The sequence below is a fragment of the Lepisosteus platostomus genome, chromosome 9 (genome assembly GCF_059453375.1).
Source record: "Lepisosteus platostomus isolate fLepPlt1 chromosome 9, fLepPlt1.hap1, whole genome shotgun sequence".
NCBI lineage: Eukaryota > Metazoa > Chordata > Actinopteri > Semionotiformes > Lepisosteidae > Lepisosteus > Lepisosteus platostomus.
Window position 1 is genome coordinate 42,919,234 of NC_142619.1, and position 17,464 is coordinate 42,936,697.

General features: G+C 35.0%; 2 protein-coding genes across 3 annotated transcripts in view; both read left to right on the plus strand.

Annotated features, from left to right (window-relative positions):
* Positions 1-4,184, plus strand: part of lamb4 (laminin, beta 4) — a 36,069-nt gene extending 31,885 nt beyond the window's left edge. Inside the window, exons 35-36 of one of the 2 annotated variants that reach the window (XM_088645103.1) lie at positions 15-168; positions 3,866-4,184. In XM_088645103.1, coding sequence (XP_088501229.1) covers positions 15-168; positions 3,866-3,999 — 288 coding nt within the window. In that variant the 3' untranslated portion in view covers positions 4,000-4,184. Of the gene's footprint in view, positions 1-14; positions 169-3,865 lie in introns of those variants that run through there. The other variant, XM_088645104.1, reaches the window with a different exon arrangement.
* Positions 4,185-9,494: 5,310 nt separating this feature from the next.
* The window catches only part of lamb1a (laminin, beta 1a), a 33,206-nt gene continuing 25,236 nt past the window's right edge, over positions 9,495-17,464 (plus strand). Inside the window, exons 1-9 of the mRNA XM_088645105.1 lie at positions 9,495-9,708; positions 10,494-10,666; positions 11,950-12,088; positions 13,206-13,279; positions 13,668-13,856; positions 14,033-14,096; positions 14,679-14,881; positions 15,987-16,107; positions 17,070-17,258. Coding sequence (XP_088501231.1) covers positions 9,681-9,708; positions 10,494-10,666; positions 11,950-12,088; positions 13,206-13,279; positions 13,668-13,856; positions 14,033-14,096; positions 14,679-14,881; positions 15,987-16,107; positions 17,070-17,258 — 1,180 coding nt within the window. The 5' untranslated portion in view covers positions 9,495-9,680. The remainder of the gene's footprint in view (positions 9,709-10,493; positions 10,667-11,949; positions 12,089-13,205; positions 13,280-13,667; positions 13,857-14,032; positions 14,097-14,678; positions 14,882-15,986; positions 16,108-17,069; positions 17,259-17,464) is intronic.

Consider the following 17,464-nt stretch of genomic DNA (forward strand, 5'->3'; position numbering starts at 1 on the left):
GATCTCTTTAACAGCAATTAGATGTCGTCTTTGACGAACTCAACAAGTTGAAAGAAAAGGCAGAAGACCAGGAAGCTTCCAATGAGGCCAATGAAAAAATAGAGAAACTAAAAATGGATGCTGAAAATCTAGCAAAAACTGTTGAAGAAAAAATTAAGCTCCTAACAGGTAATATGGACAGACTTTTCTTGTATTAATTATGTAATAATTCTAGGGTTTGTTCTATTTGTCTAATACAGCTTTTAAATATTCTTACATTTGATTGTGTAGATATTGACCCCTTTCATTTGTTTTACTGTATCATAAGGATATTAATTCACATATAATTATTTAAATTTTAATATTTTGCCATTATTTTAAATAGGTATTTGAATAATTCTTTGACATAAAATATTTAAAGACACTTGATTACAGAGAGATTTATATAGGAAAACTACCCACAAACAAACATGAAAACCGAAGGGGCTTAATCATGTTATATTGAAATATAACTGATAACTGAAATAGTCTACATTTATGATTCTGATTTTGTTGTGTTGGCATGCAGCTGAATGAATACTAACCTTTTCTGCTATCCTTGACAGCCTAATGAGACATGTTGAAGTTCTTCCTTTATAATATATTAAGAATACTAACCGTTTTGTTCACTTGTTAGATGTCTTTCAATTTCAGACTCCATAATGCTTCATTTTTAACAATGAACATCACCTCACTATACAGTATATTGTCATTCCCCATAATAACAGCCCACAGCTCTTTTATCTACCCTTGACATCTTTGCTCCTCTAAAAACTCAAACCATCTCCATCTCTTGCCCTGCCCCCGGTACAACAACCATCTGCGATCTATGAAGGCAGCCTCCCGCAAACTTGAGCGTCTTTCTGGGCTAAATGTACATTATCAGGCTTGGAGAGATTACTTGTCTGAATATAAGGTTACAATAGTGTCTTGTAGATCCACCTACTTCTCTTACATCATTGAAAATTACCATAAAAAACCCAGACATCTTTTCTCCACCATCAACAGTTTGCTGAGGCCAAACTGCCCCACCACATTACCTGCCTCATTGCAACTTTGCAACACATTCTTTGATTTCTTTAACTCCAAGATCGACAACTTTGGTACCACATTCTCTCCACTACGCATATCATTTCCATACCACCTCCCTCCTTATCCAATTTTTCTGGTTCCCTTCTCTCCAACTTCTCTCTTCTTGACTAAGCCTACCTCAATAAACTAGTTACACACATGAAACCCACCACATCTATTTTAGATCCCATTCCCACCACTTTATTTCAGTCCTGTTTCTCTTCTCTCTGTTCCATTGTCCTTAATATTATAAATGAATCCTTGAGCACTGGCGTTGTACCAATGGTCCTCAAAACGGCTGCCATTAACCCTGTGCCAAAAAAGCTTAACATGGCTCTGGACAATCTAAACAATTTTCGCACAATCTCCAACTTACCCTTTCTTGCAAAAATTCTAGAACGTGCTGTCACATTTCAGTTACAAAATCACCTCATGGCAAATAACCTTTTCAAACCCCTCCAATCTGGCTTCCGTCAACTTCACAGCACAGAAACTGCCCTGGTCAAAGTCACTAACAATCTTCTAATAGCTTCTGATTCTGGTTCTCTTTCTAAACTCATTCTTCTTGATCTCAGTCCTGCTTCTGACACTGTTGACCATGACATCGTCTTGAGGCTGTGTTTGGAGTTTCTGACACTGCTCTAAAATGATTTAAGTCTTACCTCACTGATCGCTGTCACTTTGTCTCTCTTAATGAGTATAGGTCTGAAATTGGTCGTGTTAAGTCTGATGTTCCTCAGGTGTCAATACTGGGCCCCTTGCTCTTCAGCATTTACATGTTTCCACTTGGTGAGCTTTTAAGATCACATGGTCTCAGCTATCATTTCTATGCTGATGATACTCAAATGTACATCCATACCAAACCTGACACTGATGTGGCAGTCTCTATTCTATCTAATAGCATCTCTGACATAAAAACTTGGATGACTCAAAATGTCCTTCATCTTAACTGAGACAAGACTGAAGTCATGTTTATTGGCACCCCTCATCAACTTTGTAAAGCCAATCCTGTAACCCTATCTGTAGATGGTTCTGTACTTGAGCTTCAATCTCAATAGACAAACATTGGGGTGATATTTGATTCTGGATTAACATTCGACCCTCATATACAGCATACAGTCAGAATATCTTTTTTCACCTCAGAAATATCGCTAGACTTTACCCTATGCTATCACTAACTGTGGCTGAAAAACTGATCAACACATTTGTGTTCTCCCAAATTGACTACTGTAATGCCTTAAACTTTCTGGGGTATCTAAATCTACTTTGAACAAACTGTAATATGTCCAAAATTCAGCAGCCAAAATCCTGACCAGGTTTAGTCCAACTAATCACACACTCCTATCCTGGAATCCTTGCACTGGCTTCCTGTCAATTTCTGTGTAGACTTTAATATCCTCATGCTCACCTATAAGGCTCTGCATGGCTTGGCACCTCAGTACCTGTCTGAACTATTATTGCCCTACTCCCCACTTCGCAACCTTCTCTCCTCTAATTCTGGTCTCCTAACTGTCCCCCAAGCCCGTCTACATTCTATGGGTGACAGGGCCTTCTCTTGTTATGCCCCCAAGCTGTGGAACTCTCTCCCCAAGATTATCAGAGAGTCACCTTCTCTAAACTCCTTCAAATCCATACCAAAAGTATTCTTAAAACAAAATCACATCGCCATCTCTCAATCGCAGGGAAGCAGGAGCCAGTCCAGGAAGTTTTATAATTTACTGTACATATTTAAGCTTTTTACTTATTTTAGGAATTAATCTCCCAGATTTCTATTCTATATTCGGTTTTACCTTCCATGCCCCTTCTCACACGTTTTTTTTCATTTTGTTCTCTTTATCTACCCCTTTGCTTCCTAACGTCTCCTATCCCCTCTATGACATGCTTGAACGTTAAGAGCACGTTCAGCAATAGGCTGATCCAACCGTGACAGGGAGCACTACAGAAGGTATTTCTTGCCTTCTGCCATAAGACTTCACAACTCATCCACTGTGTGTCTGGGCAGGGACAACATGGATCGGTTTTTGGACTAAACATGAATTCTCTGTTTACAGCTGGTTTTTCTGTTAACAACTGATGTGCAATATATGCTTGTGGATTTGTGCAATATATTTATAATGTGCAATACATCTTCTTGTGTACTGTACATTCTGGTTTGTGTTTTAGCTCTGTATTGTGTGCAATTCTGTGTACCCAATTTTGTTACTGCACTTCTCACTGACTGTTACTGCATTGTATTGTTGTATTATTGTATCATTTTGTTACACTGTGGTGTGTTGACTGTGCCTGGCTGCTGTTGCACTGCAATTTCCCTCATGGGATTAATAAAGTATCTATCAATTCTTGTGCTCTTTCTCTCTTCCTCACTCCTGAAAAAGGCTCCACAGTTGAACCATTGCAGTTTTTCTTTCTACGTTTAAGGGAGTAGAAATATTAAATGTAATCTTTATTACTTTATAATAACTTGGTTCAGTTTCTATATTCAGTTTATACAGAGCATCAATTATAAGTGATTTAATTTCACAGTAATTTGTAGCTGCTTAAAGTGTTTTACTAAATTTGCAAACAGTTAATCGTTTACATATCACAATGAACTACAGTTTAAAAGCACTTCACACTTCATCACACTTTACTTTAGAAAAACAAAAGATGGTCCACCATCTTATGATTCAAGACTCACTTAATATTCTTTGCAGAGACAGTTAATAAGTGATGTCATACTGTATATGTTAAGATATTTAAGTACAGAACTGTAAATTCTTGTTATTTCTCTTTTCAGACTTAGAAAATAGAATCCAAGATCTTAACAAGAAAAAAGAAGATAAAGCTAATGAAATTGCCAATCTAGAAGAAGTAATTCAAGCAATCAGGAAAGAACTCCTAGACCGTGGAAGAGGATACAACACCTGTTAGCTTAATCTACAACAAAGCTAATAAAATGCCCCATTGCAGCTAATCTTTCCTCATGTTGTTATACTTATCAATATTGTATTTTTTCTACTGGCTATTGTTGAAAATGAATTATCAAGCTCATGCAATTAGAAATGTAATCTATAATACTAACCTTCTAGGCTAAAAATAAAATTATTTTCAGTTAAGGGGTGTTGTTTTTATAGTGGAAGTTTTTTTTTTGTTGTGAAAAATGTTTAGCTTAGTGTCACATGAATAAAATGCTTCATTAAGATAATTAATGTATTCATTTTAATACAGTCCACTGAAAATACATCATTTTGGGTATCCATGCATATTTTGGCACAATATTGTGGAAATACTTGTTATCCAAATAATTGGAACACTTTTTTCAGAGACCGCTAATCACTCTGTGAAGTTTAATTTGCAGTATGTGGCTTTACACATAATTCTTTCACCTGACCTACCCTCAGAAGGTTAGTTACTGATTGAACCTTATCTAGTTGAGAGGTACTCAAATACAGTAGCAAAGGAGATATTAAATTTGAAATCGTTAATTAAACTATAAAATTAGGAATTATTGCTGCAGTAACTAAAGTTACTAAAGAAATTCACACCTTCACACCTTCCCCCATTCTCTCAACAACAGACTCGTTTCCTTCTTATCCTCTTTATTCATTTGCAGGTTTCGACTTCACACCTCTCTTCACCACTCTTGAATTCGCACCACCTGAGTGCCCTGTCTACCTCTCTCCTGCTCCTGTACACTCCTGGCTTTTGTTCTCTTATGATATATAATCTCTGCTGACTTCCCTGTCTTTCTCACATCAGAAGAAGACTCCACAGCCGAAACATTGTGTTTGCTTTCTTCTCTTTTCAGCATGGAATAAACTTGCTTGTTCCTTTATGTAAGGTTTTATAATACATTCATGTCCTGTGTACACTTTGCTTTGCCAGAGAGTGTAGTCTTCCCACATGGCATGATGTTAGCACTACTGCTTCCAAACTCTTGGATCCAGTGTTTGAGTCCTGCATTACATGATGGGAAGTTTTAAAGTTCTGCTTTTGTTCACATGGGTTTTCCTTGACTACTGTGTTTTCCTGATAAGCATCTCTAAACTGTCTCTATAAGTACAGTACTATACATGCATGTGTATTTATACTGTATGTATGTCTTGCAATGGACTGGTACACCATACAGAATGTAGTGTTATCTTATTCCCTGTGTCTGCTTGGTTAAGTTCTGACTCTCCATGATCCTCCAAGGATAAAAAGGTTACTGAAAAAGGATGGATGGCAAAAAAAATTCATACTGTGAAAGAACAAATAGGGAATTCAAAGATACTCATCTTTTAATTCCCCATACTCAAATTTATGTTTTTATTTTTTAGATTTTTTCACATGGAAAATTGGCAATGTCACTGCCTTTATGATTTGTAATTTTTGAAAAAGCCATAAAAAACGTCAAGACATTGACTAGAAGGAACAATTACAAATACTGTACTGTATGTTGGTGTGGTGCTACTAGGTCCCTTGAACTGCATGAAAGGGCATGTTTTGTTTTGTTTTATGTGTAATACACTTAAGACAAAAAAGAAATGACATATGCGTACAGGTGTCCAAGTTAAAAACAGGCAAAGTCAAATGGTAATCTGAGTAAGAAGTGTCTTATGCTCCTGAATAAACATTTTAAAAAATAATCATTATAAGCAGTATTAACAAGCTTTACTGTTTTTTTTTTCATTTTTGGACTAACTAAATACTTAATTTTAATTGTGTCATACTCTTACTTAAAAAACCGTGTGCCATAGTTTTATGGGATTTATTTTGTATTATAACAGCCTATCAATTTTAACATTTTCTTTTGCATGAATCAAAATATCTTTCAGTTTTCCTTTATTTTGCTTGAAAGTTTACTGAGAAATCTGACCCCATTGAAATGTCCATGCAGCCCCAGAAAAAACAGATTTAGAACCTCCCACTTTAAGCTCTAGTTGTGCATTCTGTAGTAGTAAAACACTGCCCTTGAGGTCTTTCACATTTCATTCATCCATTATCAGGTAAGGGTCAGAGCAACCTATCTCAGAAGGTTCAGGTTGCATTGCATGCACTACAGTCCACTAATTACCCCCACATTCGTTTAGAATGTAGGAGGAAGATGGAGCACCTGAAGAAAACCCTTGTTTACCTGGGGAGAACATGCAAACTCTACTCTGGTGGTACATCATTGTAGAATTGAACATAGGACCCGGAAATTGTAGGCAGGAGTGCTTATTGTCCTACTACATGCCTCCCTTTCCACATCTTAATATTTGTACCACACAGTCTGTAAGTCCAAAGTACTCTGACTCAGCAAGGATTAATTAGGAACTCTAATCAAAATGTTTATTGAATATAGTGAATAAAAAAAATCGGGTATGTGTGAATAATGTTGGCTGACCTTATTATTTGTCAAATAAAAAACTGTGTATTTTGAAGGCCTAATTATAAGTACTGAATTTTTTTTTCAAATTTTGCTTTTTCAGATTGAAAAATAAAAATGGCATCCAATTATGGCTGAAATCCTTTGGGGCATATTATTCACCCTTCCCTTGTTGGTAGAATGTCTATACTTCAGTCTTTCATTTACAGTTCTGCCTTTGAGGACCACATTCTGCATCCTTCTTTTATTTTGTAAGTTTATTTCAAATTCCAAATGATAGATGGAGGTTAAGACTGGTTACCAGGTCTTAGCAATCACCTCTATCTAACTTGTTACATACTTCGTGACATGACCTACTGTATGATTTTAGTGCAATAGTACTTAGAATTCCAGTAACATGGAATTGTAAAAACCTATAATTTCAAAACACATTTCCCAAAAGGTTTACCCAAGGCTACACATCTCATAAGGCACTCAAACAAAAGCAGTTTGCAAATGTCTGTTAATGAAATACAATCTCACTTCAGGAGCAAACATCTGTAACAACACAATCAGGATGAAATGGCACAAAAACTATTTTTACACAGATAGCACTAGGAGCTCCAAAACCCTTAAAGCAGTAAAAAGTAATGAAATACAGATGTTTTTTTAAGCATTTATGGAATTAATTTAATTATTCCTCACCTTTAAGCTTAGTTGATGCCTCGATACTTTATGGCCTTCTCAATTCACAGGTAAATTAGATTTAACATATTAAATTACATTTGATTCGCAACCTTAAACTGTCAATCAAAGAAACTTGAGTGAAAAAGATTTAAAGAACAATTAATCTAGCATTTAAATATATTTTTAATCAGTTTCTTTGGAGTTTGTTCAACTGGCAAACGTTAAGTTTTACATGTAATTTATTTCGCTTGATCAAGTATTTCTGCCTAATATTCAATACTCCATCTTTTTTCCATTCTTGTTTTTAAAGTTGGTCTTAAGGAAGAAAGGCTTTTTCTAAATTTACATTACTTGAAACCCTTTCATGTAGTTTTCTTCTGTGTGATCGAGAAAATCTGTTATAGACTGGTGGCGGTAAACTGAGGAACTCTGCAGACATTTTATTTTCCATTTCTAAAGGAAACATATATTAAGTTGTATTTTTTTATGTAACCCTTTTACATTTTTTACTTTTTAGCATATTTTTAATTGAGGAATACGCTGTGGTGAAAATGATTGGTTACGAGACAAAGGATAAATAGAAACAGGAGAGAAGCAATAAAAATAATATTAGGCATGCATTCTTTTCCAAACAAAAACAGAATAATGTGTTGCATTTTGTTTTTGGATATTATCATAGAAATCAAAAGATATCAGGTTGGAATGATACAGCTTATGCTTAATGTGGTAAGTCAGTGGTCATAATTTTTACTACTACAGCAAATTCTTATTGTAGGATAAGCGGAACCTCAAAGTACTACTAGGAAAAGGTCTTTGATAATGAAAATATTTTACAGGATTTGCAAATTGAAGGTCTAAAACCAAAAGGGCACAAACAAGAAACATCAGGGGAAAAAACTAATTTTGCAGACTTTATGAAGAACTTATTAATTTAATTATTGGCTCAATTTATTCAACAAAACAACTTTTCTCCCAGTTATTATCTGCAGTTTTTTTAGAAGGTGTTTTCTGTGTATTTCAAAGATGGTGAAAAATAAATGCATTTTGGGAGTTAAATTTAACATCTATCCTGAAGGCTAGTTTTTAAGGTAAAGAAATGAAAAGACAAAGTTCTTCTGGCCAATGATGGCTCCATTTTGTATAAATGCCTTAATTGACACAGTCACAGTTCATTTCGCAAAGAGTTTTTTGTTTTCACGAAAAAATGCCATAGTTGTCTATTGCCACGCTTGGAGCTTCAGGCACATTCCAACGCAAACGCGTACGGTAGCGAAATATTTTGGGATAAACAGGTTAGATTAAAGCAAACTATGTTTTTCAAAGACAGTTGATAATCAGTGAAAAGATTCTTAAAAAAACATCTTTAACATTCATCTAATCCGGGCTTCGAGAGACAAGACCTACTGTACCGCATGGTTCTCGGTATCATCAAATTAATGAGTGAGGTCTTCCAAACATAATTCTGTTTTATTCTAAACTGCAGATTTTTAGTATTTAAAATATACACTTAGTGAACGGTTATTTCCCCCACAGTGATTCCAGTGTAGGTATGTTTATCTTTTCTACAGTGTTTTAATATTGGAAGACATGAAAGTCATGCATTTACTTGAAGCACAGTTTTGAAGCACAAAAACTATTCTAATAAATGTTCATTAGAGTGCACTTTTCTAACTACTATCAGTTACACATCCTCTTAATAGAGCAGGAAGGATGGGCAATTACAAAAATTCTATGAGCATTTTAGGGAGCTTTTTTTGCGTCCTGTGCCATTTTCAGGGGACTATTCGGGGGTAATTAACTCTTCTTTTCCCAGTGCCTCAGGGGAGGGGCATTGCTTTGTTTTACTGGAAAGATTTCTTTGTTTTAAACAGAAGGTGGTGGGGGGTTGGTACCTCTTTGTGGCTTAAACTCTTAATTTAATTTTTCCTCAGATGTTTTCCGCTGGTTATATTTGGCGAGTGTTATTTTTATATTATTCCTTTGATCGTCTACTTACAACTGTTTAGGATAAATTCTAGAAGTGAAGAAGAACATCTGATTTCAAATGTTTTTGTTTACTTTCTATGTAGAGCTCAACATCCTTTGTAATTAAAAACACTGGGCATTCTAATATGTATTTTTAGATCAGTAACATTAAGCGCATGCCATGCTTGTCCACAATTAGTCGGTACTATATCGGTAAAAAGTAAAACAGTATATCACGGTTAAATATCGAAGTCAAAACATGAGTAACATTTAAGAGCAGTAGAATTACTAAAGCACAGCAAATATATAACCAGGAGTTGGAGATATGAGGCTACAATTTGTTCTATCTGTTGCTCACAGTCTGATATGTACTTAATGTGGTATTTAAAAATTTGACCACCCAGTGCGCATGCTCTAAAGATAGTAAAACTAAAGTTACAGTTGCGCTGCCTCAGTCTTCCAGCGGTTACAGTGGGAAGTCGTGTGGGATGTGAAACTGGCGAGGACACCCATCGTTTTAAGATTTAGTACACGCCGTATCAAAACATTTTAAATTTGTCTTCCTCAGCTGAGTACAAGGTCTGGAAGAATTGAGACCGAGTACGAAGTTAATGCTTTAAAAGTTTTCAAAATGATGCTTGCAGTCGGAGCAATTTTAGGTAAGTTAATAAAAACAATCATCTTACATTGCATCAAAATATACCAGGAAAGCAAACCCATAAAGTCAAAGACCTCTTAGAATATTATTCTTATTAATTTTCTTATCAACAGACAAATTCCAAGAACCCCAAATGTTAGTTTATTCGAAATAAGAGTTAGTGAGTTAGTCTCAATTAGTTGATTCTGGAAAGATATTTGTAATTTAGTAGTTATTGTATATACAGTAATTATAATTCCATGTTCCGTGTGGAAAAAAAATATACCCGCCTTTCAGAAAACTATTTTGCTTTCGTATTTTATGTTGGAAGGACATATTTTTATAAAGAATGTGTTGTCCATGAATTTAGCAGAACAGCCTCATTTCTTTACCCATGATTTTTGGATTGTGAAGAAAATGGCACCATATGATTTGAATTAAAATTTGTGCAACAACAGGCTAGGAAGTTATTTATTTTCGTGTGTTGTTCGTGCTTATGAGATATAATAAAAATGATAGGATTCTGTTTGTTAAAGAAAATGCAAGTATTTGATTTTCTTTTTATGCCATTACTTAATAACACTACTGAAAAAAGTCATTAAAATTGTTTTGTGTTTTCTTATGATCATTATTGCTGCTGTTCATGTTTAGCGCAATTTGAGATCTTCTTACAAATGCTTTTACTGCTCGGTTCCTTAATTCTCAATGCCTTTTAACCAACATCTGCAACTGTTCAGATGTACAAAACAATGATTTTTTACAGATTTTGTTCTTACAAACATTTTCTCTTTTCCTATGTCTCAATAGCTGTGTGGGTCCCTGCTCTCGCCCAGGTTCCAGAGTTCAGCGATGTCTGCAGGGAAGGAAGCTGTTACCCGGCCACCGGTGACTTGCTGATAGGGAGAGCTCATCAGCTTTCAGCTACTTCGACCTGCGGACTCTTGAAGCCTGAGCCCTTTTGCATTGTTAGCCACTTGCAGGTATTGTGTGAATTAACGTTACAAAACGGATACAACTTTCTTAGAACTGCAGATACCGTTAACTTAACGGCTAGCTCATGTTAAGTGGGAATCGTTTAGTATAATCCCCTAGGACTCAGATTAAATGCTCTAATGCATTTTCAGAAGCAAAACAAAACGTTTCACGTAGTAGAGGAGAACTCTCCCGTGGGCATTTCTACATGAATGATTAATCACTGTTAAAACTAGAACTCCTCACTCATGGCATAGGTGTGTGTTTTCTTTTTAAACATTTTAGCAAAAACTGAGAATGAAAGCCTAGGCCAGTTTGTTTTCTAGTTTCATTTAGCTTTTTCCCAACAATATGGAAATGTTACAAACTATAATTTAACTCTGTATCCTGAAGCAAAATGAGCTCTGTATTCTGACAGAAGAAATCTGGTTTATAGTTGGCTTCTTTCTGTGTTTCCTGGTGTTATTTATTTTTGGGATGCTTTCCAAAGCCCCCTGGGGTCTTTCTAAAACAATCTCTTCTTATGGGAAGTTTTTTTTCTTCCTTTTTTTCTTCTTAGCAATATGTGTCCTTATTCTTTTAATCATTTGGAGACAGAAGGGAAGATCAGATGGGAATGGTCTCTTCATTGTGGGTGTCTAGACAGCTTCCTGATAAGTTAATGGAAACCACAAGATTAAATACAGAGGTTTAGAGGAATTTTTTAATGCTTTCAGCTAATATAATTACATTTAAAAGACTTATTCATTACATACACTACATTTGTGTTTTACAAAAGTAAATATCAAAAAGGGGGTTGTAAAGAGAGTTTACATGAATTTAAAACAGTTTTTCCAGAAGGCATAGATACTTAATGTAGACTGAATTATACAGTAACTTGCACCAATTCTCTGTTCGACTTCTCCAGTAGTAAGTTCTTTGAGAATTTTACTTATGGGGCTAGTTCAAATACAATCTACTTTTTCTTTTCTGTCTGGCTTTGAAAGATTTTTACAACAGGAATATGGAGGAATATCTAAGACAGGAGATTTTTGGGATATTTAGATCTAGGAAAAATACATTTAAGAATTATTTCAGTAAAGTTAATTTGTGAAAATGACTTTTAAGCTGAAACCTTTATAACATTTTGCTTATCATATGGAAAATACTGTGTATATCTACCATATCTAAAAAATAACATATTTCCTTAAAAATAAATTATTATTAGAATAAACACCATGATATACCTTGAAGAAAATGACAGATTTAATTTTTTCTGCCTTTTAATCTTATGTTGTCCTGCTCGCTCCAGGAAGAAAAGAAGTGCTTTGTCTGTGATTCTAAAAAACTGTATGATGAATCTACAAACCACACCACCAGCCATCGTATCGAGAATGTGGTCACAACTTTTGCTCCTAATCGTTTGAAAACCTGGTGGCAGTCTGAAAATGGTGAGTTCACATGGGAAAATAAGATGTAATACAGACTCTTGGTATGAATTAAAGGCATCTTGTTCCAGGTCAGCTTTCTACAAGGTGTTGTTAGTTAACTCTTTTATCAAGCACAGGCATTGACTGGGGTCAAATTCAAAGTGAAAAGTAATGGCTAACCGATACACAAAGGACCTACTTATCCACTTTAAGATTTACAGTTAAACTGCCGATAATAATTATCTTGAAGACCCTCAGAAAACATCTGTTAATCTGCACACTATTGACAATGTATTATTAAAATAAATGCCTAAAATGTAGGATAAATGCATGCTGCATAAATTTCAATTACTGAGTGTAAAATTTAATTTTAAGCTAGCTGAGAGGAGCAAAAGAGGTTTGTTTCTTTTAATTTTACAAAGCTAAAAAAAACTCATGGGAATGTAAACTTGAGGCAGGGATGGTGTGATTCATCATAAAGATGTTGGCAGCAAGTACTACAGATGTATCCAGTTATGCACTGGAACCAATTCAGAATTTGCATTTTTTGGCTGCTGTCCACTAACGGAACTCCAGCAGAATGAATTTTATTAATGACCTTTTTTAATAATTTAAGAATTGCTTTGTGAGAAGCAAACACTTTGTTTTTATTATCAGTTAGATAGAAGACAGAAAAAATGTACTTAGAAAGGAATGATATCAATTTAAAACATATTTGTGCAAATCCCAGTTTCCCAGTGTTCCTTGTTAAATAGGCATTGTGTGTCAAAAGCTCTTGGATGGGCCATTGTCAGATAATGTGTCTTAGTATCATCAGTTGTACATTTACCATCTTACAGAATGAGATACGTATTCATTTTCTAGAGAGTTTTTATTTTTAGAATGAATATTGAAGTTATAAATAATTACATTATTTTGAAAGGTATAGTTTAGATTATGAAAGATGGTTAAGATTCACAGAAACATTAAATAGTGTTCATTCAAGTGAATTTAATTTTACAGCACAAATGTAGTTTCTGCTCAGGAAGCTCATTGAAACAGGATTACACAGCTGTCCTAGCTCATATTTTACTTGGCTGATAAACATTGTGCACACAGATGTTTCTGTTTTCGTCACATTTTTTTCAACTCCCTTCAGGCATAGAAATTGTAACCATCCAGCTGAATCTGGAGGCGGAATTTCATTTCACTCATCTCATTATGACATTCAAGGTAACAGGGTGTCTTTTGTCAAGAAGTTAATTAGCACAGTTCCCCTTGCATACGTTTCCAGCTGTTGATAAAACCCTGTAGAATGTTTCACCATAGTGAAGCAAGTTCCACACTACTTAAAAAGTGCTTTGAAACACATAGTACTCAAAAACAGTTCAGAGGCTGGTTCCAGCTGTCTTCTGCGGTGCAAAGTGGATTTCTTTTTTAACAAATGAGACTGTTTTGTTCTACAGTAACTACCCTTAGTGTTTCTACACTTGGTGAAATACAGCTGAGCAGGGCAGCAAAATGCTAATAGTTTAAGTCTTTTAAATAAAAGTGTTCATATTGTGCTATATTTGAAGTGTACCTCTGATGTTAATGGTGTGCTGTGTTTGTTTCATGTTAGACGTTTCGTCCTGCTGCAATGGTGATTGAACGGTCCTCTGATTTTGGGAATACCTGGCAAGTGTATCGTTATTTTGCTTATGACTGCGAGTCATCTTTCCCATCAGTCTCACGAGGACCTATGAAGAAAGTTGATGATGTGATATGTGACTCTCGATATTCAGACATTGAGCCTTCTACAGAAGGAGAGGTTTGTTGAATTACTTCAGTTTTAACAGTGCTTATATAAGATCATACAGTATATAATGCCGTTGTGAGTTTTTGAGGACAAAAATAAATCATACAAATTGTTATGTGAATGTAATTTATTGTGGTCTGTACTATGAGCATTTCAAATAAATGTTCTTCTGTGTTTTTTTTTTGTAGGTTATCTTCCGGGTTTTAGATCCTGCATTTAGAATCGAAGATCCTTACAGCCCCAGAATCCAAAGTACACTTTTCATTTTTTAAGTTAATGTCTATTGTTGTATTACATTCTACTCATTGAAGTAAAATTTTATTTAAAAATGTGGGCTACTTCACATCAATAATCAGTAACTTCTGATTCATTAGTGGGTTTTTAAAATCTAGTAAGGGGCAATATTTCTGTAGAGTGTGTTCTTCTCTGATAATATTTTTCATTCCTGACTCTTAACTTCAGGAAGAAAGAGGTATGCTTATCAGGATGTTTTTAGTTAGAATCAAGAAGATGAGTGATTTCACTCACTGTTACCTTCCAGCTTTTATTCTAGTTGTGACCTTATGCTCCCCACCCAGCTGTAGCAACACAAATGGTATGATGGTAGCATTATAATTATAATTAACATGATTAAAAACACTTCTGAAAGGCATTCCATTCAAATCTTAATCTGATATTATGATAGCTAATGCTTCTAGTGGTGAGTGAAACAGTGTATTGAAAAGTGTTATTTTTAGCTTTCCAACTGTAGTAGACTGCCCAAGAAATTTTCTTAAATGACAAAGCTTAGCTTAGTGTAGTTATTTTTTCATATTTTCTTTTCCACCCTTTAAGACATGTTGAAAATCACAAACCTAAGGATCAAGTTTACAAAAGTACATACGTTAGGAGACAACTTGCTGGACTCCAGAATGGAAATTAAAGAAAAGTACTACTATGCTATCTATGACATGGTTGTGCGTGGGAACTGCTTCTGCTATGGTCATGCCAGTGAATGTGCCCCTGTAGATGGGATTGGAGAAGATGTAGAAGGAATGGTAAGCTGACTTGATTTTGACCATTAAGACCGTGATATTTTGTCTTTTTTGGAAACATTTTTAAAAAGTCTGAATTACATTCTTTCAAAAACATATATGTGGCAGAGCAGACACAAAAGAAGTCTCATGTGTACAAACAGAACTACAAAGTTCCTGTTTAGTCTTCAGCATGTCGTGTTTACACAAAGCCTGTACCACATGATGTTCCAAGGCCTTCGTGACTTTCTTGACAACAGACTTTCTTGAATGAGGCAAAGAAAATAATTGTAGGCTTTGGTCTTTCCTTCATGTCAATCAGGGAAAAGTACACAGGATATTGAATAGCAAGTTCTTTATCTTCATATCATTATTTTGTCTCGTGTAGAGTGTGTATTAGAGATTTCATAAAAAGAATTGACTTAATACTTGAAGACTGAAAATGTACACTGCCAAACGACCGTCTTAGACATTGCACAGTTCTACCCTTGTTTTTCAATCTCTGTACAGATTCATGACTTTAGGATGTTCTTGTATGGTGATTGTAGTTATTTTGTTTTAAACAAGCAATTAAACCTAAAAGATGTGTATTTTTACAATAAGTAAAGAAGATTATCTTTATGATGATTATTATGATTATTACCATTAAAATAACAACTGGCAATGAGTCAATGAAATGTAAATGTGATGGATTAGCCACTGCCACATGTATTATTGGCTGTTCATGTAAGGTTTACCTCAAGTTTTAATGATCATGTTTTTGAAGGTTCTGATCAATGTGAATGAAATGTTTTGGCTTAGTTTCCTCTCACACAAACTAAACTGCATTCATAAATAGTAGAAAACAGCAGTGAATGCTTTGAGTAACTTGTTGACACTCTTAATATGCATATATTGCAACTCCTAACTGTATCTAAGCTGTCTGGAGATGTTTGCATAGCAGTGTAGTTTTGCAGTACTAAAAGATAAAAAATATTATTTTGTCAATAAAACTAATAAAACCATTTGCTTAAAGTTTCAGCTTTATATGCCTCTGCAACATTATGGTATTTGTAAAAACATTCTTAGCGCAACACAATTTAAGTGAATGTATATAGGAGTAATTGTAATTGTTTCTGTGTTTTTCCAGGTACATGGGCATTGTATGTGTAATCACAACACCAAAGGTCTGAATTGTGAACAATGCAAAGACTTCTATCATGATTTACCCTGGAGACCAGCTGAAGGACGCAATACCAATGCCTGCAAAAGTATGTTTATCACGCCTACACTCCTGACTGAAGAATGTAAAGAATTTAATACCAATACAAGAGTGCATTCATTCATAATGAAATACATATGTTTTACTGATAGTGGCACATTATATTAATTATATGTGCAGAAGATGTATAATAAAGCCCTTATTGAAACATTGTTAAGACAACCTCAAGAACAGGATGGAAACTGTGAATCTTGTAATAAGTGGAACACATTCACCCAATAAGGCCTAATAATAAATTGCATTTAGGAATGTTGTTGAGTAATTAGGCATAAGAAGCTTTGACGTAATGTGCTTTTCTGAGCAAGCGTGTCTGAGGGTTAACTGTCTCGTAATACAAGGAGGTTATAACCCCAATGTAGAGTGAGAAGTTGGCCAAAAGGCAGCTGCACAATTGAAGATTGGGTGAAGGATGGAAATAGAATGACAAATGCAAAAAGAAAGGTTCTTTACAGTTTTTTGACATGCAGTATTATGAAGGATTCAGTTAGAGTAACATAGGGAATGCAAAGTTGGTTGCTGCTACACCTCCCAAACCTGTTAAAACTCCCACCAGATGAAAGAAGTATATTGATTTGTGTAGGAAATGTCTTTACATAATATTTGCACACCATACATAGAAACTCTTTGGAAAAAGTGTATAAAGCCTTTTCCCATCTGCTCCATTCTTGCTGCATGATCAGCTGCTGTCTACATATTGGAAATGTTTTTTTTCCTTAACATTTGTGGAAAGCAGGAGTTTAAGGGTTTGATATGTAGGCATGTTTAGGTTGTTTTGGGTCTGAATTCTAAAAACTAAATGTTAAGTTATTAAAAGGAAATAACTCAGCATTATTAAGTGAATGTAAGTATAATACTACAAGGAGTACACGGGGAAATTGACCTGTTATATAATAATAATGATTATGCATTTTTTTCCTTTAAGATGTGTAAATATCTGTTTTATATTTACAGAGTGTAACTGCAACCAGCATTCCAACATCTGCCATTTTGATATGGCAGTTTACATGTCCACTGGGAATGTCAGTGGGGGAGTGTGTGACAATTGCCAACACAATACCATGGGACGCAACTGTGAACAATGCAAGCCTTTTTATTTCCAGCATCCAGAGAGAGACATTCGTGATCCTAACATTTGTGAACGTAAGTCAATAGTATTATCCCTCAAGTGTAAGAGGAAGGGAGATGTTTGTATTTCATAGTTCATAGTGCGTGACAGAATTGGGTAGCACCTGGGCTTTCAAGATTTATCTCAGACTACAGAGGGGACTTCTAAGCAGACCAAGCCCTCAGCAACATTAACATTTATTTTGGTCAACATGTACATGCTACATACAGATTAATTTGTA